Below are 26,208 nucleotides of genomic sequence, written 5' to 3' on the forward strand. Positions count from 1 at the left end.
ACACATTCATCTGACTCCGTACCGACAAATGTTATGGGTAATATTATTCCCCCTACCTTTAGAAAGAGGCAAGTCAAGTGCTCTTTTATTATGCGAAAAAAGTGAAAATGTGTTGAATTTTCTTTTACATTTTCTTTATACTGTTGTACGCATATGACTCACAAGCTGTAGTAGTCTCCTCATCCAGCGGTTCCAACACAAAAATTTAAAAAATTCATAACTTTTGCATCGATTGTCCGATTTTCCTCAAACTTTCACTGATGTGTTCTACTAATATTGTTACATTTTCTCAATCCTTATGTTTATGAAGGTGAACTTGTCCTTTAAACTAATCGCATTGCATCCTATCTCTGCGGTGCCCCGTAGTACCGGGCAAATGTCTTAACGTCCCGTGGAAATTGGGGTCGTCACTTGAGCATGATAAAGTCTTCAATGAGATTTGAGTTAAAGCTGACATTTAGGGTAATCCTCGATATCCATTGGCATCTTTTAATCTAGTACATTTTTTTGCCACGAGAGTCTATCTTTAAGAAGTCTCGTGACACCACTGGGGAAAATTAGGACTGCCTATAGTGATTAAATCAATCATACCTTCAACGAGATAATTGTAAATCTTATTGCACCTCTAACCAATTATCAGACTATTGCTAACTGAAACGCAAATCTACAAAATACGACAGAAGAAGGAATGAATGTATGTTTGGGATATATTCGCGATAAAAGTATGTGAAGTGCATCACTCGTTTGATCTTTTAGTATTTCAGAGTATTCATGAGTAGTTCATTCATAAATCTTGTATTTCTCTGCTGAAACAGCATCGAATTAATGTATGCTCCCATGTTAAAACGGATCTAAGAATATGGCACTCAAGATCCAGAACATTTCAAAAACAGTGAATACGAATGCAGATCAACTAACACACACACATATATATTGTATAAATATCTATGTTTGCTAATGTACATAATACGTAATTATATGAATACCAGCATACACAAACTTATGTGCATTTTGTGCATATGTAAGAATATGATTATGCAATATAGATAAAACATATGTAGGCCTATACATGTAGATATGGCGCCAATTCATTCTAATGATCACATAGTGCTTACCGGCATCTGTCTTCCTCGATGACGATCTGTTTTTCCTCTTGCACGATTCGTCGAAAATGACCACTATTGTCTTTTGTGTCAGGCACGACACTTTCCTTAATCTGCAAATGTCTTTATAAGTTCTATTGTCCGAGCCGCACACTCTGTGCAGACCCTTCCCCCTCATCTCGCGGTAACACTCCCGGCACACTGAACGGCACTGTCTGGCGAGCTGTCTCCTCCACGATCGGCCTTCGTCATCTGCGGAAACCAAAATACAATACACATGAGATCTGTCACTTGATCTGACTTGGTTTGACTTGATTCTAATTTTGCATTTACCCCCCCCCCCCCGTACAATGACAAATATATATAAATCATAGGCCTACATAAATACAACGGAAAAGCAAATTCATCTTAAGTCAATAATCAGTAAACGCAAAATAACACTTAAAGCTAACGAATATGCAATTTCGACGTTTTTAAAGTGCCATTTCTAATCATCTACATCGTCTTCAATGAAAGTATGGTTGCGGTTGTGTTTTTTTTAATCAGTTGAGTAAATTTTGATCTGAGAAATACAATAATGACACAATCGACTGCTTTGGAAAGCAGAGATGAAGATCGCAATGAGATACGATTTATTCTTTAATACATGCGATTTCCGTGTTCGCACGGCATGTGTTCTGCACGCGGTAAGCATTCTCACTCCGTGATGTATAACAATGTCAGGTCCTAGCATTCCCCTACAGCCTGCCAAAGGCTCGGGGTAATTGTTTGCAGATCGAACTGTAAAGTTGCGATAGTCCCTTGAGAGAACACAACGCATGTTAGAAAGGAACAGAGGGGAGAGAGAATGCCGGTTAGCTTCCTGGCAGCCGACACTCCTCCTGCGCTTTCTGCCCACGAATTGTTGTGACGAGACGGTCGACTCCGAAGTTTGCCTCAATCCTAACCCTGAGACTTTGTGATAACCGTGTTAGGTCCGTTCTCAGATGCCAAGCCAGATGCCAAAGCCATATCCTCAACCATCTGGAATCACTCATCATACACATGATATCACAGCACAAAAAAAGAGAAGAAAATACAGGAACAGACGTTGAATGAGCGAGCACACATTGAGACCATGACTCTACTCCATGTTGGGACCCCAGACCATGGACTCTTTGCATGGTTGAAACGGCCGGGTGTACGTCTGCAGTCGAAGAGACCAGAGAGGTTACTATGATCCCTCTCAATCCTCCTTGGAAATTCCACGGACCCCCATATGATAAAAGTTTAAGCTCCTTTTGGATCGATACAAGTTTGATGCATCCGGTCGATGTGCACAGGAGCAGGGAGGTGAAACCTCCCTGACAGGAGTGAGCAACCTGCAAATTCTGAAGCACAGGGGATGATTGTTTAGCTTCTCCGCAGGAGGGTTCCTATGTAGTTGGACTGCGCGGGGGTGGATAAATGGTTTTTCGGTGGGTGCACTGAAAGGTCAATCGAGTGAACCAGATTTTGATAAAGTGATACCATTTGAGCCAGAATGGTCTAGTAGGATTTTCACAAAGACCTATGCGGCTTTCAACTGATCAGCTGTTGGTGTTCTTCCATTTGAGCTTTCACAACTTCCCATTTACATCAGCAAAACTTTGATCATTTTGATGTGGAGGTTCCATTACATTTGCTCCTGCTACTATTGCTCCCATGAAATATCTGCACTCTAAGCCTGACATAAATTCTATCCACAAACATAACCCGGTCCCTAATCCTAATCCTCACATCAAACTAAACCTAAAACCCTATCACAACCCTAACGCTAACCCTAAGACCAGAGCTATTGTCGCAGGAGAAAATGCCGTGTCACCCCCATGACAGCTATCTCATTCGGAGTTGTGAAACTTCCTTGTAGAATACCTTCATGGTAAGTAAGTACACTTTACTAAATTGCACTTAAGGATAGCTATAACAAGGTCCATTCTTTAGAAGACAGCCTGAGTGATTAATGATGTATTGTGTCATTTCTCTGACAGAAGAAAACAGAAAGACGCAGACCCGGAAAGAGATGGAGATAAAAAAGAAGAAGAAATAGATCCAGTCAGAGCCTAACAGTCAGACGAACAGACAGACAGCAGTGGCGGATCCAGAGGGGGCGCACCGGGCGAGCGCCTCCTCTTCATTTATTGTTAAAAGAAAAGAAATAGAAAGAAAAATGGGGGCGGCGCATGCGTCCTCCCTTTAATGTTGCAAAGGCACCTCCTCTTTACGGAATTCCTTGATCCGCCCCTGGACAGTCAGACATAGGCCTGCATGATGCTGAAATCATGAAGGTGAGACCTCCCTACTGAAAGTTAGTGCACTAATTTGCTAAACGCTTTCAGATGCATAATAATAAGATCTGTCAGTGACGGGATTCGGCCTTTTTCCTCGTCTCATACCTTGATCCTCGGCTGTCTTGAAATCCAATGCAAGGGTGAGATGGCCCCGTCGTGAAACTTGAGATTTCTTAGAGAACATGACAAGATCGAGAATAAACCCACGTAAAATGATATCTCTCCAACCAGACTCCACATTTCAATGGCATCATAAGGAACAGCTAGCAGAGGGGCCGCCACGAAACGTAATTTTGTGAGAGATCTGTAAAGGTGTTGTGAAAAAGTAAATCACAACCCTGGGACGACAAGTAGGCCTACGATTGGAAAAATATGCGAAATGCAGACCCCAATTTGAGGATTACGTCTGGAAAAATGCACACCCCCTCCCCCCCCCCCTCCCCAAAAAAAGAAGATAAAAATAGTTTGATCAAAGGGAGGATCTTGGTTGCTTTCAACACATTACAACTTACCCCCCCCCCCCCGCACCCAAGCCACATAAAGCTGAAGGGAACACAAGGATGGAGGGGGAAAGGCATATCGGAACAAAGAAACGCCTTGCATCGAAATTTACGTTACGCAAATGAAGATTATCGTGTTATCAGAAACATGCCGTGAGTTCTCATCTGTATATTAAGAAAGACTTGAACCTAGTATTATCATGACCACAAAGGCCAAGAAAATTGGAAACCGTATTATCATATGAAAATGTGCTTTTACGTGTGTTTTGTATGTGTAAAGAAATATCAAAACAAACCAATTTTTTATATTGTCGTAGAGAATGGAATGTGGTGAAGCAGGCTGAATTTCGTTTGATATAGGGCCTAGATAGCAGCCTGGTGATCCTCTAGGGTTTTTCTTACACTGGAGGGCTCATACGACATCAATCAATAACCATTCATTCATAACTCATCCCTGCTCCTGGCCTCTACGATTTGCTTCTCTTTCTCCTCCATTTGCATCCCACACGTCCTGAAGGGGCTCTCCCTTTCCCCAAGGGTAGCCCCCGATGGACTCATTACACGACGGATCTCAGAATATTTTCCTGACAGCATAAGGTGACTTGCTAAATCACAGAGAGGGGCAAAACATCGAGTAAGACGCTTTGCGACGACATTAAAGAGAAATTGCAAAGACATTTTGTCATGAAATGAAATCATTTTCCTTCGATGTGTATTTTCCTCTATATGATTTGAAACTATTTACTCAAATAAATAAATCTCAAATATTGGACATAAATGATGTTGGATAGCGGAGTACATTAGCCAGAGGCTATAGTAGAGCCACGTTGTCTGTTGTCTCTTTATTATGAGCTGTTTTCAAGCTGCAAAGTGTACAAACCATGATGTTCAAAATCTTTTATAAGGAAGGCAGATCCAGTGATGGAACACTGCCTTTTCAAAAGGCCATGCCGTTCGTATCACCCCATCTATATACACTGAGGTCAAGACGGACTCAGTGGGTAAAATGTCTTGACCATGACAACATATGCACCGGGCAGGATTCGAACCCCAAATATCCGTTTTTATAAGTCCAGAGTCCTATCTACATCATAGTGCTCTCTCTGCGTTAGAGTTTTGTTTTGCTTTTAATAACCCACCCAAATTAACCCAATAGAATCCATAACCTCAGAAAGTCAGTGGCATTGATGAATGTTGTAATGACAGACTGAAACGTCATCGAGTTTAAACAGTGACATCTGTAAAACCATGCATTGGAAATTTATCGTTATTCCATTGTCATTTGGCCGACTAATAGGGTTTAGATCATCCACTGGTGATTTTTGGAGAGTGCTTGGTGTGCAGTCACACAGCTAGGACTCTATGAATGTATACTCATGTACACTACGAAAAAAAAAGCACTACCCGGAGTCCTGAATGATATTTCATGGGCGTGACGAAGAATCTAAAAATAATTCGATGTGGCATGCTCATCAGTGCTTGAACACTGACATTCCTGATCCATGTTGACAGCCGTTGGTTCACAGTCATCGGTCAAGAATGGGCGAAGCAATCTGGCATCTTCTCGGAGTGTTTGGATTCCTGAAGGGGACTGAGAGTAGACCCGATGGAGGTATGGGGAACATTGTCCTCCGTGGTATTGAACTTCCCTTTGCTTGCCCTGTTGCTAGGGGGCTCGTTGCTAGGACTTCACTCCGAGACAGCGCTTCATACATCAACCGAATGGGTCATGAAAACACCCGACTTCCCGTCGGTGAATTAGCGAAGACAAACGAGGAAACGAGTAAAAATCGACGGAACACACATTTCGCTTTTACCCTTCTGGTGAGGATTGAAGTGGAGCTCGTAATGTTATTAAAATATTTGCCCCGAGCCCCGTAGATGCTGCACCCTCCTAAGAGGCGCGCACCCACGCATTAGTCCCATTCATTAAAAACGAGGTCAGGGGACGGAGGGTCAAAAACATAAAGATGGAAGATAAGACGCAACCTTCGGATGTCTCCTTTCATCCGCAGGCTAAGCTCTGAAAATTGTACACAATGACGCCGAAGAGTACACATTTTCTTGTGTCGAATGAATGAATACCCTACATATAAACTTTGCAACATGATAGAGGAGAAAAAAATTCCCGGCCTTGTTTTTGAGAAGAATTAGGCCAACGCTGTCATGTGAGTTCACGTGACACCGTAGGCTGCTGCACAGCATTGACTGTTCGAACCTCTTTCAAATTGAGTGCTAATGGCATGCGAGCCTTATCTCAGGTTGGGTAACCAGATCCTTGTTAGTGGATCTGATGCGATATGAAAATTTTGCCACACAGTCACGTGGCGCACCACGACGTCCCCAGCCACCCACGATCGATCTACAGTGCGTATCAAAAAAAAAAAAGTAACCCAACTTTGCAAGGCTACTATCATTGTCAGCTACATATGAACAGCGCAATATTAGTTGTGACGAAAGGGAAATCTTCCTCTATCCGTTGATACCTAATTATGTCGACAACTGTCATGCATGACTTAACACACGAGCTTTAAAGACAATAAGACAAATTGCACTTTCCCCAAGTTTGAGCGTCACATGAAGGAACAATGAATGTCTCACTGAATGGATGAGATCTGTCAATGAAAGTGGTCGAACTAGCAGGCCAGCCTACACGACTGCTAGTTTGTGTTCTTAGGGTTTCGTCTAACCTTTTATGGTCCATAACCTTTAACATGGCCACCTGTTCGATAACTTGGTCTTTCACACAAAGGCCAACCCACACTGTCCATTTTTCTCTGTTCGTATTCAACACATGGCGACAAACCATGACTTGAATATGAAGGGAGAAAAATGGATAGTGGGTTATCCTATGTGGTAGCGACCAGGTTATCGGCAACATGGCCATGTTGAGGGTTATGGACCATAAAAAGTAAGAAGAAACCCTAAAAACACAAACCTGAAGTCTTGCAGGCTGGCCACTTTCGTTGACAGATCGCATCCATTCAGTGAGACATTCATTGTTCCTTCACTTAACACTGTAAAAGTGCAATTTGTCTTTGTTATCATTACAGTTCATGTGCTCAGTCATGCATGACATTTATCAACATAATTCGGTATAAATGGAAAGAGGAAGACTTCCCCTTTCCTCGCAACCATCATTGCTCTCCATTGCTGACAATTACGAAATAACAGCATTCTAAAGTTGAGTTACTTTTTTGATGCGCACTGTATATCGGTCATTTACGCGTTATGGAATCTACTACCAACTCCCTTCCGCGTCTCACGTGTCACATTCAGGGCCACAAAATGTTCTTCTAAATGTTCTTCAAAATGTTATTCAGACACGTCTCAAGATGGCTTTAAGCTTTAAGCACGTTAAATTTCGATTAGCAATCTGTCATGTCTGTTGTAAGGGGACAAGGTGCAAGTGTTGAAGTCTACTATAAGGGCCTGTTGGTGAAGAAACTCAAATTTTGCTAAGATGTAACGAACGTTGATAAAATGTTGTTATACATTGGACATGCCATTAGAATACTTCGGACATTAGGATACTTCACAACATAACATCACAAACAGTGTCGGTAACATTTTTTCATGTGCTTTATTTTTGTTTTTCCTATATCAAGAGTAAGGTATCACCTGTGTATCACTTGCAGTGAGGAGTGTCAGATTGAAGTGCCCCACCTCTTTAAATAGCTCTGGGATGTGCTGTTCATTTAACCTACTTCCTACATAATTTACACTCCCAAATATTAACTCTCTAACTCGCATCTAAGGTTGGTAGGTCAGGAAAACCCTGTGCGATATTCGGGCAAGCTTCGGGGTGGCCATGGGTATCATGTTCACGGAGGAAGTGCGCTCTGAATCTGACTAAGCTGCGAAACCGAGCCAATTGGTAAACATTGTGGTCATTAACAACTTTAGCGGAAAGTATTTTCTCCACAGTGCTGACGCATCAGTAGGATTAGGATTACTCTCTAGCGCAGTATTATCCAATGAAGTTGAGTTAATTCATGTTTTCCTATAGAATGACAATTATGCAAATGAAATGAATGGAAAAGACTAAGTTCACAGAGACAAAAGTGACCAATATGTACGTGGCCAGATGATTTCTTGCGTAACCCATTTGACGTCTGCATCAGGTGGAGAGAAAATGAATTGATTTCAAGGTGTGCTGAATATTCTGGTCCTAGTCATTTACACATTACGCCTGTGGACATCATGAGGGTCACGTATTGCCGACTTCATAGGGAAAATGGACGAAAAGCTGACCTCATACTTACAAAACGAAAATACATGTTTAGGTTCAACTTTCTCAATAAAGACTGCTCTTTGGTTCTAGGATTGTGTGTGCTTTTTTCCCATGACGTCAGAAAACTGTATAGCAGAAAATATTACTTCTCATGCCCTTCAGCTATAAGCCTATAACTCTCTTAAACCATCATTTATCTCCAGGTTTTGCTGACCTTAAGAGCTCGCAGTGGTCATTCATCTCCCATATCAGGTCAACAAGTTCCTCGATCAGTGATGGTCATCTTTCGAAATGATGTGATGATACTCGTGAAAGTGCAATTGTGTTCAATAAATAAATGCGATATATATAATCCTTTGAATTTTATAGGATGAGCAAACACCAAAAATAAGATCAGATTCACTTTCGAGATTATTGAGGTGACGGAAGGGTCAAGGAGACCTTGCTGACGCCATCACAAAGGTCTTAAAATTTAAGGGCATCTCTGGTGATTATTATCCAGCAATTGGCCATGTCAGACCTACTTTCGTTTCCTACCCAGAGACTTATCAGAAACTACATCAAATTTGAAATATGACTCTGACAGCATTTAATACAGCTAAAAAGAAAGCTCCCATTCTTCCGATCTGTCTATAAATAACTGAAAAGCGAACTCAATTCTGCGTCATTTACTATCCCGGATAAGTATTACTCGAGCATCGGTAATAACGCTTGAGAACATGCAGAAAATGCACGGCACATTGTGTAACCGTCTTTGATTAGGTTAGATGAGTCATTGATTAGAAACATGCAGCCTGCACCGCAAGCATACATATAACCAATCGTTGTAGGCTGCCTGAAAGTTTGTAAATACGGTTTTGTTTATGTCAGTTCAGTTCAAGGTGGACTTCAAAGCAACTGGAGCTAGGGGCCCACAATGCAATGACTGAACTTTACTGAAAATGTTTGACACAAACCAATTTTCCTCGCTGCTGCACCTGACTGGAGAGTATTGTGTAGATCCCGCGAGTCCTGTCACAACCCACGAACGCTGTTTACTGTTTCAGCTGTCCAACTGTCATCAGTTAAATTATTGCTTTTTATATCATCTATTCCTCTCTTCCACCAACAACTTTCACTCCGCGAACTTTGCAATTATCCTGTTCTGTTGCATTATATTTCGGAGTTTTTTATCCTCCTCATTGTAGCAAAAGAAAATACATCAATAAACTCTGAAGCTTCACTTTGCACCTCTTACACAAACCATTAACCTATAGAAAGATTGAATCTGAAAATAAACGGGGATTATAAAAAAGGCGAGGAACTACTAGTATCTCGTCCTACTAATGGCACTAAGTGTCCTTATGACCACCCCTCCCCCCTTTCTGGCAGAAACTTTTCGTCATGCACCTACAGTATAGTACCAACAACGAGGGGTTTAAGGCGAGTTGTGTTTCAGAATTTTGCCGATTCATTAGGTATGATCCTTCGTCTGACTCGATATGCATGTTGAGATTGCAAAATCGAGTTTGCAATTGATATGAGTTTTTTTTTTCCTCGTGAATAAGAAATAGATGACTCACCAAAATTAAATTCCCGGCACGTTCTGGTGCACCGTGACCCTTCAAGTGTTTGTTGTGCACAAACTTTGTTCTCGGTGAGATTTTAGCTAAAAGGGCAAACTTTACACAGGGTAATTATAAATTCACTATCAAGGGAACCAACTTGGCATAAGGAAGGAAAATTCATCACGATGTGCCTCATTTGCCCCTCACTGGCCATTCTTTTGTGCCAAAAATAATCATAAGTCTGATTTCTGGAACGTCCTAGGAAATCGCCATATCTTACTGAAAGTCTGTAGATAGCTGACAAGTGCATATATCTCCATGAAGGAAAAGTATTAACATGTTTACATAACTGACTTGCAAGCTTTGTTTTTGGCTTCTGCTTCTTCTTTTTTTCTTTTTCTTTTTTGGTTTTGTTTAGGAAAGACATTAATTTTTATACTATGTCAATCTCAATGTACGTTCGTCCTTATTATGTGCAACTTGGAAGTTGCAAATGGCGAAATCGGATTCGCCAGCGGCAAAGTGTCAATTTCTAATGTGCTTTTCTTCTTTGCAATACATGGTGTATGGAATGAAATAAACTGTGTCTGACTGGGGAAGATCCCTGTGAATAGCAGCAAATACATAAGATTTAGAATCTAGGCCTTCTACACCGTCTAGGAAAACTGAAATAAAGAAATATTAAATGCAAGCACACTTCGTGCACTGATTGCACATTACACAATGGCGTGGTGAAACAAAGCATGAATGGTCTTCCGGCTGACGGTAAGCATACTGAGAAGATTTGAAGAAAATGTTGCGGTTTGACCTCCTGTGATATTAATTCCTGATGCCTTTTCGAATAATTTTTTTATTGTGGTCCACTTAGAATGACCTTACGATTACGGAGTAGACCAGAAAAATCGGACGGGATCACGGAAACGCGTTGTAATTCTTGCGCTCGTAACCAAAGGCGGATGCAGGGATGTTGGCAAACACTGTACTAGACCGAATCCTCCTCAGCTTCGATATAAGATATTAGAATTTCGTTATATGTATGTAAATACTAATAAGTATATTTCAAGGCCAGTGGAATTGCATGGATGTGGCAGTCCTGCGAAAAGGTTGCTTCACGAAACGACACTTCTCTGGAAATACTTAAAACTTTACCTCATCATATCTTCGTTGTTTGTTTTTGTTTGTTTGTTTGTGTGTTTTTTGCCCGATAGTTTCGAGTCATGAACACGTGCTGATTTTGCATTTGGAATATCTGTGCCTTCTGAACGGTGGACGAGTTTGGCCTTCACTGGCTTTGCAATGGAGCCAGGTAATTTTGACGTGATTCAGCGTTACTGGCATTATGACAGATCGAAAACATTTAACGCAATTTTTTGCCGAGAGAAAAAAAAACTAGCTGTTACAGAAATGACTGCACCTGCTGTGATATCAATGCCGATTCACCTGCGGTCCAGGTTCGATTTCTTCCCCTCTTACCCCCTCTGATGAACCCGATAAGGATGAATTCACAGGTGACATGACCGTGGAATGTGTGTTGAGAGAGAGCAATGGGAGTGCAAACGGGCAAAGCACTCTTTCATCACCTGCATCCTCACACTTGACTCCCGTAACCAAGGTAAGAAATCTGTTGCATTCTGCCGACCATGTCTTCAGGGACCTTGATAAGTGTGCATCAAGTATAATAATATGAGCCGTGGAGAGGTGACAGAGAAGGTAACTGTTTTATACATGTACAAGTGAGTTCTCGAACGAAGTTCTTTTTTGTCACATTCTGTATACTTGCTTTTCTTGAGAGTGGACAATATCTCTGAACATTTTTTTTTTCGGTTGCATCAAGTCTCAAGAACGATACGTGTATAATCTTTTCGTATATTGTACATCCTACACTTGCCTTTCTTGAGAATGGACAATATCTTTGAACCATGTGAAGTTTGTCGGTTGGATCAAGAAGAATGCATGAGTTATCTTTCTCTCACATCCTATACCATCTTTAAACCGTGCGAAGTTATTCTGTTGGATCAAGACATGCATAACGACATAATTATACCTTCTTCTTTTGCTCTAGGCAGTCTTAGGTACACTTCTGAAATGTACCAGTCTGTACGGGTTTGGTAGAAATGCAACAGTCATCTAAATCCAGCTGTCTGATCAATTATTATACATAAAGGCCTACATATCAATTCGTTGCCTCCAGAACATCGCAATACTCCATAATTTGGACTCATGGAATATCCGGTTCCTGAGATAGTCGGTAAAGGTGTGTGTGTGTGGGGGGGGGGGGGGTTGTACGGTAGAAAATGGCACAGCGAACATTCTGTCAAGGACAAATTAAGGGTATGACATTGACATGATTATACCTGTGATGGCATTGAATAAATTATACCCGTCTACCAACAGGAAACTCTGTAGAGTATTAATTCTGAAACAAGGTTCGCACCTTAAAGCGTGTGAAAATGTAATTTCGGATGAACATCACATATTTCATGTTTTGAGTCACAAAGAAACCACATTATAGTGTGGAATGCGGAAAGTAAAGAGGGGAATAATGTGTCATATTCCCTCTACTGTCAATGCAATAATATTCACACACTTTTATAGCATCTTCTGCTAATGAAGAGCAATACTGTATACATACATCGAGTATAGCATACGGACGTTTCATTCAGCTATTCGGGCCCCTGTCCTAGATGGATGTTGTTCTGGCTTGCTCTTTAAACCGACCAGGGAGGTGTCACCTCCCTGAACCGACCCTGTCTGCCCAGGGAGGTGAAAAGCTTTCCCCTCCCTGGTCTTCTAAACCGATGTGTAGCTGATTTTTAGTTTGATTTTTACACCGACTGCCCTATGTTGGCAGCAATGGTAGGCCTCCCCTTGTGTCGCACAGATTCTTAACCAATATACAGAGATGAGTAAAATGCCCTAATTTTCGAATGACGCAAATACTAGTAGCAGGTGTTATGGTTAATTACCATGGTTAGACTGAGGAACAGCAGCCTTCGTACAGAGACAAATCCCTATCCAACTGTCGGCACACTGACCCTGTTTTTTTCCCTCCTCCTCCTTTGTTTCTTTATTTCTTTTTACCTACATTGACAGCTTCAACCACTGGGCATCCAATGACTCACAGACAACTGGACACAATCAATCGCTCCATCAATCAATCAGTCTAAGTCAACTAATCAATCGTAATAAGCATATTATCTGATTTATAGTCTAACTATGTGTTTATTTTCTATCTGTATACTCATTCATCCACTCGTCTGGCATAATATGCACGTGCTCACTGATGTAACAGTGTCTAGATGTTGGTAATATCACCTCCCTGGTAATATAAAGGTCTTGCGACCATTGGACAACCCTAAAGGAACAGAAAATGGAGTGTTCCTTTTACCGGGGAGGTGAGACGACTCACCTCCCTGCTATAACAGACAGAAGAGACTCAAGGAGCGCAGACTCAAGGAGCGCCCCAATTTTTGAAGACTCACCAGACTCCCTTGAGGCCAAATGAGCCCCCTCGGGTTGTTCCTGTAGTGTTTTGTTTAGTTTTTTTTTCATTGCTTCGGACGATTCTTGTCCCTGAAAATTTTGAACGAATGATGTGGAAATTCTTGAAAGTAGTCTGGCTTTTATTCTGCATGAACATTCCTATTTACAGTCGTCCTAACATCATGGTCACTATAATAAACTCGATAATAATATCGTAATATTATTGTTCCTAAACACAATCATCGTGGAAATTAATGGTGATGATCAAAACAATCATGCATAAACTTCCCGACGTGTACCAACACTTATAGCTCAAACTTTTCATTTCCCAGGCCATGGCCACTTATTGCGGCTGCACCAAGGTCCATACGAGCGACTTTCGCACACTTAACTGTAGTGTGGGTGCTGCGAAACCGCGATTGTTGGTCAATTTCGCACCAATTTCACTGGTAGCAACGCATCCATACCCATTGGGGGTGTGTGAGACATCGTGTCTTACGTCAAAAGAGTTAATTATATCAAGAAGAAGAGTGAATCATCATCAAACGAGGTGAGTAATTTCGTGCTTTTATTTTACTCCAACAATTGAATCTGATGCCTGCCCTGTGATGCTACGTCCAGGGACCAGAGGCCCTCTAAAGTGGTAATAATTCGAGATAATTATATAGAGATAGTGGGGCGGCGGTGCAGGGAAAAGAGAAATGTAGAGATTGACGACGATATACATGGGAATTTTTGAGGGAATAGTGAAGGGGAGAGGTGCAGGCTTTTAAAACACCATTCCCATTATTGAGCGAGCTTCATCCATCATTCCAAAACAAAAAAGTAGGATTCAGAGATTGAGTTACCACATAGCAGCCGCTCATCATGCTCGTCAGTGAGCGATGGGAGATGACGAAAATTGAAATGTTTGGGTTTGGATTCATTCTCTGCGGTACAGGGAACGTGAGGGAAGACGTGAAGCAGACAAAGAAGGAGAAACAAAAGGGGTAAAGGTGAGGTTCGACCAGAGTACGATCTTCGTACTATTTTATAGTGTAGCTTTTGCAGGCTATCCCCTCACCACACCATGTAATCTTTGTTGCCGTCCATGAAATTCTAGGTTTGAAATAATTATCATCGGATGGTGAGCTATCTGGACTAATGACATCACAACAGCTGATGTCGATAGCCAAACTGTGTCCCGTGTTGCCAGTAATCGACAAAATAACTTTCCTTACGAAGTAGCTATCCACACGAGCAAGTTGTATAACAGCTGAGAGTCAAACAAGCAAATCGTATCAGTGTGGTTATACAGGAAGGGTTGTGCATTGTGAATGGTTGGAACTCGTAATCTCATACAACTGTGATTGTGTAGTTAGCCAATGAGTCGAAACATACTTTATCTCAAACATAAAACCCGTCATGATAAAAAAGTAAAAGTATCACGTCCTTAGTAACTCGCGTCTTTAACAAACTTTATGTAACATTCAATCAATAGAGCCACCAAATGGTATTCATGCTCTATACATGGACCACATTGATAAATAAATAAGTCTACGTCGATGTGGAGGATTTGTCTATCATTTGCAACTGATTAATACCATTGATCAAAGAATAGGCAGACAGGCAAATAGAAGAAGCTCATTTCAAAGAACGCAAACCATGCGAATTAATTTTGATTCAACACTATACCATTTCTCATCGCAAATGACGAAGGTAAAATATCTTTTTCTGGCGAATCAGCAAAGTGCTACTGTTGACATAATCTACAAGTAATGTTGCGAAGGTTTTGTGACTTCTTGAGAAGAGAGTAGAGAGAGGGAGAGAGAGTTACTACCTGCGAGGAGGGAAATGCTGAGAGTAAGTACTGTAGGCGTAGAACGAAGAACGGAGGCAATTCATTAGTTTAATAAGCGTTTCCATTGGCGGTCATTGGCGAAATGCGTAGACCCTCTGTAACGGGGCGTGAATGGATACACGCTCCTCGTCATCAAGAGTCTAGAGGTGGGAGTATTTGGTCTGTGCACTTTTCAACAAAACGTACTGAAAAAAAGAAACTACAAGAAATGCATGCCATGAGTGACATCCTCAGACCAACCAGCGCAATCTCTTCTTCATATCTCCTGAACCCCCTTTTTTTCTCCTCCTCTTCTTTTTCTCTGTTCTTCTGTTGTTTCTTCTCCTTTTATCAATTTCTGTTTAATACATTGCACTCTTGTTATAAAGAACACGGTTATACGAAATTCTCGTAACAACAAGATAAAAATTCCAGTTCCAAAATTTATATCTCTTTAGTACTGTTCAGCTACAACGAAATTTCGATACAACAAAAAACAAAAACAAAAGCAAAAACGCCTGTTCTGAGGACTTCGTTATAAAGAGATTGCACTTCTTTCCCTGTACCTTCTTCGTCTACTTTTGTATACTTTTCTCTCCTTTTTCACCTCCTTCATCATCTCATTACATTTGCAACAACTTTGTGCACCCTCGAAAAAGGATGAACATTCTCACACCGTATCACTACATTGACATTGATGGCTGGCACCATCTCACGTTGCAGCTCAAAATCCACCAAAAAAAAAAAAAAAACTAGGCCAAAATGAATTTTCACTTTTCTATATGGTTTGAGTAAGTACCCTCTAAGTTTCGAAATGATATGTAACTTGTTGAAATTGGACCATTCCAATACATTCAAAAAGTGGTTGATATAAAAGAGAGTTCGTATGTGCAGTTTCATAGAAAAGGGAGAAAAGAGAATCTAAAGACTCAGACGTGCTGTGCAGAAGTATCTTGGAAGCTTATTCTATTTCCCAATGAAAGCAGCGCTTGTCCGAAAAAAAAACCCAATAAGTATGGTCCAAGAAACTGCTATCATCTTATTTCACTTTTGCTTCATGCGAAATTTTGACAGTACAGGTATAAGACAAACTTAAAACGATCGAGTCGGTCAACCCAATTGACAGTGATATTATTTTAGTCCATTTATACAGAGAATCATTGTTGTACCCGTGCTCCCTTTCTCAATCTTAAACTCGTTTTTAACCGGGACCTACGCTCAACAAGCTCGCTTTTAAGTAGGTTCCTTCATATTTCTTTAGCATTCATTCACAGATTCCAAACTTAACAGATCGACCACTATTATGTTTTACATATTTGCAATATCCTATGTATGTCATGTATTTCATTTAATTTTCTTATATTTGATGTAATTTTTCATCGAGATATATGAAAATAAATTGAAATTGAATTGAAATTGAAATTGAAATTGAGAATCCTAATCTGCGTCTTTTTTTTTTGTTTTTGAGCTCATTGCTTTTGAGATTCTGTCAGTGAGTTACAACAAATGTGTACAAAGTAATAATTTTATTTGAACAAAAAAGCAAACAATCATACAAACATGATTGCAACTTGACAAAGTCTAAAATGTTCTCTTTTTTCGTGTTCTTCAACAAACAGCAACGAGCAAACAAGTTTGAAGAGACGTTTGCGATGAATGTATACAGGAGGACATGGAGGGGGAGGAGGAGGAAAACACCAAGGGATAAAGAAAAAGATAGTTACCCCAGTTGTAAATAGTTACCGCCTTTCTTCGACAGCCCTGACTTTGGCAATGAGGCACAGACGTGAGGTCATGACTTGCGATCGGGAAGACTGACTGAGAGGCGGACATGCTGACATATTTGCACGCGCCTTCCGAGCTTCCCATTTATTGTGACGTAGGGGGCCTATTTTACAGCACACCACCTTTGAAGCAAATTATGTGATACGCGATGACATGGTACACTGGATCTTTTTATCGGTAAAACATCGGATATTTGACGCGGGATGTCTTACAAGCTCGTCACTCGTTCAACAGATTCAGTGTCTCGAGAGTCCGTCTTGTATTCCTCCTCACACATATCCTCACTTTCACTATGATGTAAGGTATGTATACGATATTGATGTCATTCGGGATGTTAGGCGGGTTGAATAGACGGTCACATTACACACAGGGTTTGAACAGGGAGGTGAGATGCATCCTTGGTTTGAATAAGGCATTTGCAGCTATCGTTTAACTGCGATTCATAGTTCTGGATATTACAGGCAAATTAGGTCCTGCTGCAAAACTCAAGGAAATTCTGCGAACAAAATTTTGGCAGACAGGGAAAAAAACAAGAAATGCCTATGGTGTGCTAGATTACGTTTACTATATTATGTGATTTTAATTAACATCCTGCATTATGAAACGTTATCAGCAATTAAGCAAAGCTTCTCTATTACCAGATCGCTTTCTAAGTGAATATCATGACCATCGCAATTACTTTAGAGTGCAATCATACTACTGAGCGGAATTGCGGAAAATCACTTCAATACATAGTCTGTTCACACTACATCGCTTACAATATCTATCAATAAACTATTTGTCAACAAACACTTTTGTCAGTTTCTTTTCTTTTTTATCCATTTTAATTCCCTGGGTAACATGTTTATGTAGGCTACAATGTCAATTCAATGGGATCTTAGAATGGTGGACCTGAAAGTGTAGAAGGGTCGAGTTTTGAAACATTAGTTAGTGGTGTCTAGAATTGTGTTGACAAGTGGTGATATAATACAACAGTTTTGTCAAGGGATACCAATGGCTACGTCACAGAATGAAACATTGGAGACAGGAAAAAGAATGTGATGGCCAGATTATCGAAAAGAGTGGGGGAAAAGTGATTGTTGCTTCAAAAGAAGAGACAATCTCCGAAGAAGACGAATGGGAATTAGAGGAAGAAGAGAAGGAACATACAACATTTTGCTTGTTATTGATGAGATACCCAGGGCCTGGTTGACACAAGACGTCATCAATGTCTCTTTTTCGTCCCAGCGCAGAATTCATACTGGTTGTGCTCAATGCCAGGGATATTTATCACATGGTATGCCTGTTGTGTCAGTGCAATCATGCCGGCCTACTTCTGTTGATCGATCATGGATAAACAGCACTGAGGCTTTCCTGGGAGTTAAGTAGGGCACGTCCTACAAACTAGGGAGAGACTGAGATCCTGGTACACTATCCTTGGATTTCAGGTTCATATCTGTATGATCGGAATACAGCCGGCGGTATCTTTTCTCAAATCCGGCGGATTGCAAAGAATGACCGCGTGCACTTGGGAAACTCGCTCTCTTGAACCAAGGAGGTACTAGCTAGTAGGCCTACCCCCTTGCTTGAACTAGGTATCAAGCAAAGAGAGAGGGAGAGGGGGGGGGGGGGGGGGGGGGGAGGGAGAGATCTTAACACAATAAAGCAAACTAAGGAGGCGGGTACGTGATATGTAGTGTGTGATAATGCTATCCCAAGCAGGTCATGGGACCGAATGCTATAGTAAAGACAAAAACAGTATAATCGATGAATATACACTGTAGTTTGAAAATTTAGAATTAAGAAAAAAAAAGCTGCTTCATTCATTTTTCATTCTCTTAATCATATACTTTACTCAAAGATAACTCTCTTAGCCTCACAATGCAACTTAAATTTGGCGTTCATTTGACCAAAAAAAAAAAGGAAAGAAAAGAAAATGTACTTACCGTCATCTCGTTTATTCCAAGCCGAGGCGATGGCGATTGTAAATAGTACACACATACACGTCTCATTTATCTGCATCTCGAGAGATGGTCTGCTGCGGCTAGGAGGTCCTTTGCAAATTACAAGTAGTCCAGAGGCTCAAAGTTTTGGAAAGCTGCACCAAAGATACGAGCTCACACGTCCTATAGTACTGTTTAGTTTCCACATGGCAATTCAAAAGGAACGAAAAGGAGCGTATGTCGGTCGACCAAATCACAGTCGCCCTGTTTCTATCGACTTTTCTTCTACATCTATCACACCCGTTTTGAAGTGCCTTATAGTGCGATGGTGTTGTTGGACGGGACTCATGCGGACCATTCTGACTTCGGCTAATGTCGGTAAATACACTGAGCTGCGCTTCGGCGGATTTGAAGTTTTATATCTCTCTCTCTCGATCGTCTGGGCTCTACTCGTCGTGTGTAGGCGTATCGCACAGCGCCTGCGCGAAGGGCCTTTTTTCTCCCTTTGTTGTGACGTCAGAGAGAAGCCTTGCCACGGCTAGGTGTTGTGTATCGACACCCAGGTTCTCTTTTGCTTTTTATTTCTCTCATCCCATGCACTTACTACATTGGCCAATGTTCAAGTACTCTACAAATGAGTAAAGCTGGAGGACAATGCCTCTTCTGTTCTCGACAGTGACTGAAGGATGCAAAGTTCGCTGAGCGTGCGCTGATACGAGACGCGTGAACAAGTCTTGTTAGCTTTCATGACATTAAACAGCTCAACTAAACTTGAGGGAAATGGTGGAACGATGAAGACTGACTTATTTTCTTTGTCATGTATCTGGAGACAAGAATACCATTATAATGATCATGTTCAGGTATAGCTTCATTGTTTAATCAGGGAGGTGGAAGAGTCTCTCTTCCACCTCCCTGGTTTAATCCTATTCCAAATAGCTTACAACTGATTTAAGGCTTAAATTTCCGTTCGATGGCCTTTGATGCAAGGGCGAAAGCTGGCGAAGGTTAAAAACTCCAAACCGGTGATGCTGTTTTTTGTAGAAATTATAGGCTTCCGCAAATCTACCGCTATCTTCCTAACATGATACGTTTTATGGACTACGGAATTAGTATGACAACCTCCAATGATACGATACATAGTTTACACATTTGCTGTTGTGGCAAAATGTCTTATCAAGTAACAGAGTAGAAACTTACGTTAACAATATACATTACCCTACCACCCCCCCCCCCCACACCTTTGTATTCATTAAAAAGCTGAGTTTTTGGTCTATCAAAGTAAAAATCCAAAATGACTCTTCCCTTTAAAATTCTATGTCGATCTCATCGACAATTGTCTGACAGTTGCGCGATACTATAGTTCTGTGCGGTCAGTGGGGTACTGGCCATGTGACGGTTCGGTTCTACGACTTTCCCCCATTTCCGTCCCCCGGTCATAACGGTCAGAGAGCGGGCATTGCTCATGGTGACTTGTCAGGAACCGCGCTGGGGGTGGTTTTCATCAGTCTGAATCTTTTTTTATACTCAGTTTGAAACGTTTTTTTTTTCTCCTTTCTTTTCTTTTTCTTTTTCGACAGGCATATTATTGGAGTCAACAGTTCCACTATGATATGTCACCAAAACAGTTGCTTCTGTTGTTGTTTTATAGTTGCTCTCCTGTCGAAAGATGATTAGATGAATGTTTGTTTTATGCTGCTGAATGAAGAACTGTCTGGAGAGGACTTTCACTTTTTGCACAGAACTGCAGATAAAGTATGCTGAACAGAGTCTCAACCCAAAAGAATGCATGATGGAAACTTTACAGATACCTGACTGTTTTCATCCTTTGTCATCTATCGGCGTGCCAATAATCCTTGAAGAAGAAAATATTGCAGAATATCAACGACAACAATACCCTCTCAAAACTTGTATTCCTTTAAGGCAGTATTTATCATTAAATCAATTTTGCAGATAAAACAAAAACGCAGCTTTAGTGCTTCAAAATAGTTTTGAAATGTGTGTTAGGGATATAAACAACCAATGTAAAAATCTTAATTAGTATAATCAATGTTAATTATTGTTAAATACATACATATGTGAGCAATAGTTACAATAACCCTGTTTCAAAGCAAACCATCTACACTGGTTTATTGAAAAAAATAGTGATCCTTATATTTTAGGCTTTGTCGGGAAATAGGATGTTTTGTGGTACAGCTGACCTACACATACGCATCAAAATCACAATGTGATAACTCTATCAACATTTTTTAAATCACTGTTCCCAGTGGTAAACAGCTCCTTTAAACAACAAAGTGTCATTTTATTTCGAGTCTGCTAGACGATCATATAACCACATGTACAATAATACACATGCAGAAGTTCATCTAATTTTAAATGATTGGAAAAAATAACATACAGTTGAATTCACTGTCATTGTTTGAAAAATCCTGGATCAAATTTAGAGGCATAGTCATTTCCGCTATATATGTTCATGTTATCATAAGAGTAAATTTGCAAAAAAAAAAAAACAAAAACAAAAACAAAAAATAAAAAACGAAGTGTTGGTGAACATCAATTGTCGAAGTTAACGAAAAGAACTTTCGTAATTTAAAGTGATGGCTTTCTCTTATACACTTTATTCTGCTCATCCAGTACCTTATTACTTTTATTTTCATATAGGAGGGGGGGGGGGTGTATCAATGGCAAAGAAATATTATCTAATGTGAAAAAACGGGGCAGAAGATCCCTCGAGATTAAAAAAAAAAAGAAATCAAAATGACGTGCACGCTATGGTTATTCACTTCATTCATTGTGTGGAGATCGAGGCCAAGGGATTAAAGGGACACTACAGATGAGAGTAGGGGAAAGAAGACAGATTCACATTTGGAGATAGAAAGAAACGATATGAGAGTAACCGCAAACAAGAAAAGCATACGAAACGTGAGACATGGGGTGATCCACGTCTTACTGTTGCCCGGCATTGCAGTAGATCGCTCTTTTCCATCACTATACTTTTTACCTCTTTGTTGCTTTGAAACTCTTATGTGTTTCGTTAGTACATAAAATTATTTTGTATCATACCTTATGAATTGTACTTCCTACAAATCAATTGTCAAAGATTGCTCCGTATACATACATTGTATTGAATATGTATTACCTTTTGATGGATGGAAATAAAGTAATTGAATTGAATTAAATTAGATTTCATATTTTTCCAAAAAATTTATGATATTTTATGCTAGTGCTATTATAACTCGCACATGACGAGCAGGGGCTTGATGCAGGTAGAAGTTTCGTACCAGACGTTTGCTGGCTCTTTTGTAGCATGTTTTGTATTTGACATCGATTTTCAGGGAAATTGTCGCTTTGCTGGTCCAGAAGGATTGCTTAAAGGCATTATATACCATTTGCAGATGAAACAAAAATCCAGCTTTGGTGCTTCAGAATAGTTCTAAAACGTGAGTTAGGGACAGAAACAATCAATGTGAAAATTGTTTCTATGAAAATAAAAAACGTCTACAGTTATGGCTTATTGAGAAAAATAGTGTTATCTCTTTACACTTTAAGCTCTTTTGCGAAATTGTTATGATAGGATGTTTTGTGGTACAACTGACCTACACATATGCATCAAATGTGATACCTCGAACTTTTTTTAATCACTGCTCCTAATTATCAGCTAATGGTAAACAATAACTTTAACCTGTTGTTTTAGACTGTTTTGGCTTCCGAGGGTTTTCCCCTTATACGCGAAATGACTGAAAACTTATGTCAGATATCTGAAAACAGTTGTTGCCGTTCCGGCAGAGTAAATGTATAGAAGCGAATGCAGAATTTACTCCGTTCACCAAAGCTATGCCAAACAGTAAGTTTACCATATTAAATCATGTACGGGGCTATCGTTAACGGGCCGTTCGTTAACGATCACCCCGTCACTGTACAGGCATGCTAACCTGGAAACATTAAACTGCACATTGCTTGAATATGAGACCATTCTGAAGCAAATAATTTTCACACAACAGTAGATATATAGTGTACTCTTAAATGAATCCCACAAGGATTGGAACAATCATCCTTCAGCATTCCCACTGAATCCCACTGATCAGTTACTAGCCATCCCCTTTAAGTGGGAGATGAAGCTTCCTTTTTCACGAAGTGCGCAAATACTGTTACGAAGAACGAGAGATAGAAAGATTGTTATCTCGCTAAAAGTTAGTAAATTCATAACGCATTAAACCCCCGTGTTTTTTTTTATGAAGCCATCTCTAGAATACTGTAAGCCCCCCCCCCTCCCCCATTTGACGATCGTCTGAAAGAAAACACACCAAATAAGTGAATGCAAAGTTCAGAAAGAATCTTTATATAATCTATATAGTGTTCAAGACATTTTTTCTCTTTTTTCTTTATGACATTCTCCTACAAATTATAAAAAGCTTTTTTTTTTTTGCTTTAGTAGATGACGTAAGCAACAACTTCAACAATATCACGGAAACTCTTCTCACTGTGTAATCGATGACTACGATTCCCTCAAAGTACAATCCCATTACCATAGTTTGTATAGTTATCATGAGTTGTGTTGAAAAACCTGATTATGACATCAATCTTATATCTGGGACCTTTAAGCAGACATGTCTTGTTAATTGGGCTATTCCTCATTCATCTTGATATCATTCACTCTAAAAACCTCACCCGAGTTCTCATGGGAATCAATGAACTTTTCACTTCTTTCTCCACAAGGAATCACCACATCATTAAGTGCAATCCATCAGAACACGTGACTCTGATCGGCCAAACGCATTGGCTGATCGCAAATGAACCACGTGATTTATACCCAGAGCGGAAGCTCCCGTGTAATAACTGCTGGCATTTTAAAGTACTTAACGCTTTATCGCAGCATTGGCAAAATATGTTACTAATAACGCATCAATGTATTTTCTTTCTATAAGAAATTGCGCACTACCTTTGCGGCAAAAGTTATCTACCATAGACAATCTCAAAGTGAACCTGTGTTCTGCATATTTAACCTCTCACTAACTTGTTTGTTAGCTTTTACACATGGATTTCTATGAAATTCAACGGAAAAGATACCCGGTAGTCATCCTATTCACCAATGCAGTAATGCCAGTTCTGCCTTCGTCCTCAAGAAGCTTTTAGAAGAAGCGATTTTGAAAGATAAAGCCGCATCATGACCTTACCATGCTTTCTATTAACACTCTGAGTGCCACATTGATTATACCTGTCCATAAATAAGTGTGTGAAATGTGTGCACATTTGACTTATTGGCACAGAAAGGGTTAAAGGGGCATTAGCGGAGGGAGAGTAGTGGCATCCGTTGAAGCTTCATCTCTTGCATTCAAAACACTGCGAAATTTCGCATCATCATCATCAAAACACACAACTCCCTTGCATCTATACTGTACTGCAATAATGTTCTTGGAACTGTTTGTCCCTCTGGTTTTGAATTGTCGGATGCGACCAATAGTGCCGTTTGGAGCGATACTACATCTCTGAACAGCAAAACGTCTTCAGTAGATTAAACTCGATCCTCTATACGCGTGGCTTCATTCCCTTCATTATGACCATTAACCACAGCCAACTGGTGTGAAATGATTAGAGAATCGTTTGGGAGGGGAGACCCTTTTAATACCACTCTTACAAAATGTAAAGCACGGTTCATCGCTTTGACACCTTTCGCCATTCGGGCTTGTTTGTTTGTAAATTATGCCTAAAAGTTTACATACAATTCAGGGTCCGCCACGCGCAAGACGTCTCGATCAACCTTCCCGCTATTGAGATGCATTTTCTAAAGGAGTTCATTGTGGATAAGTCGAGACCTTCTTGTGACATTTGAGGTTAACTCGTGAAGTGCGTGAACGCACGTCGTCAGTACATTTCGGATCGGAGAAGCCGCTAAACGCTCTCGGGGATGGGGAATTATGGGTCATTATGGCGTGCGGCATAAACATTGTGTGAGCTGTGATTATAGAAAGTTGCGGCTGTGTAAAGGTTCAAAAAAAGCACCCTGAGGCAGGGGGTTTGTCCCCTGGCCCTACCAGACAGAGGGGCGTTTGTTGACAACTCTCTTCAATTTCACAAAATAAGATTGGGGGGCTAACACAAAACATCAGTATTCACCAATATCATCATCACCCCGAGAGTTAGCAATCCTCAAAGTATTTTGTGGTGGTAGTTGTGGCTGCATACCCGCTATATCCGTCCATATTACACCCCTTCTGTGGGCTGCTGTAGGTTTGTCTTCATGTATGCAAATAAAATATGATGGTGACACGTATCTGGCGAGGTATTTGAGTTGTGACAGCAAAGGATGTTAGAATCAATTAAACTATTATTGTAAAATATTCTACTGAGTGATGAAATCATAACAAAAGGAGAAAATAATGATTCTATCTGATTTAAAGCACACGGTAATCTTGATCGCCACGTCATTTATAAACTTATCAATACTGACAGTAATACGAATGATAATAATTAAAATAGTATTAACAAAAAAAAATCATTATTTAACAACGAGGTATAATGGTATTAAGTGTTCCGGACAAGTCTCAAACTCCACAACTTTGAAAGAGTAATAGCAAAATGTTTCTTAGAGTCATTTTTGTTTGCTCCATTTTGAGCTTTTCTTCCTCTCTCTCTCTCTCTCTCTCTCTCTTTTTTTGTTTGTTTTTTTTTTTGGGGGGGGGGGGAGGGTGGATGGAAGAGGAAACTGGGTTCATGTTGTATATCCATCAGCAACATATGATCTAATAATGTATCTTCAGATGATATTCGAAGCAATGTACGCTCCCACGCCCGACACCGGATAGACCCTAGCATATATGATAGGTGTGTGTTTTCCATCGGGATAGATTAGAGCGCAAGCTGATACAGCACAGGTCACCAGTCTGACTGTCTGTCTGGGCCGACGTCAGGGGTTCGACGTGGCTTGCGTATTGCTTCTGTATTGCTTCTGTAGGACTACAGGAGAAGGATTATCATCTTTTCACCTGTACTCCCCAGGGATTGGCTAAATTGAAGACACATGGGCGACACCGGGTGCTTGTAATGGTTACTAATTGAAAACGGCGTGTTTTCACTTACTCCGTATCCTTCCTTTTTTGCACCGCGGTGCAAGGATTACTCTAGGCTTTTTCCCCCTACCTCATTATCATTTTAATATGTTCTGGAATGACGTCAATAATTAAGTACTTTAATGAATTTGCGACAAGTTCGCCCCCAAAACAAACAAAGTAAACTTATAAACCTATGGGACACATGGAAAGTAAATTCTGCTCCACTAAATTCCACTAGAAGGGAGTTTTCGCGCTGTCAAACATTAATATCATCTTTTAAAGGTCCTGTTTACCTTGGGAGGAAAATGTTCAAGATATCACTTTTAATGCATACTGATAGGTCAGGTGTATCACAAAACATCCTACATAGAAAACTTTTGCAACAAAGCCTAAACTATGAGATACCACTATTTTTCTCATAAACCATAACTGTAGACGGTTTAGTCTGGACTTTTTTTAA

General features: G+C 40.3%; 1 protein-coding gene across 1 annotated transcript in view; it reads right to left on the reverse strand.

The window, feature by feature from the left end:
• The window catches only part of LOC139722914 (serine protease inhibitor dipetalogastin-like), a 38,283-nt gene extending 19,302 nt beyond the window's left edge, over nt 1-18,981 (reverse strand). Inside the window, exons 1-2 of the mRNA XM_071634195.1 lie at nt 18,706-18,981; nt 1,116-1,355 (exon numbers count right to left, since the gene is read on the reverse strand). Coding sequence (XP_071490296.1) covers nt 1,116-1,355; nt 18,706-18,781 — 316 coding nt within the window. The 5' untranslated portion in view covers nt 18,782-18,981. The remainder of the gene's footprint in view (nt 1-1,115; nt 1,356-18,705) is intronic.
• Nucleotides 18,982-26,208: the final 7,227 nt, after the last annotated feature.

The sequence above is a fragment of the Diadema antillarum genome, unplaced genomic scaffold, assembly GCF_040938485.1.
Source record: "Diadema antillarum isolate AM-2024a unplaced genomic scaffold, OU_Dant_1.0 scf00000177, whole genome shotgun sequence".
Lineage (NCBI taxonomy): Eukaryota > Metazoa > Echinodermata > Echinoidea > Diadematoida > Diadematidae > Diadema > Diadema antillarum.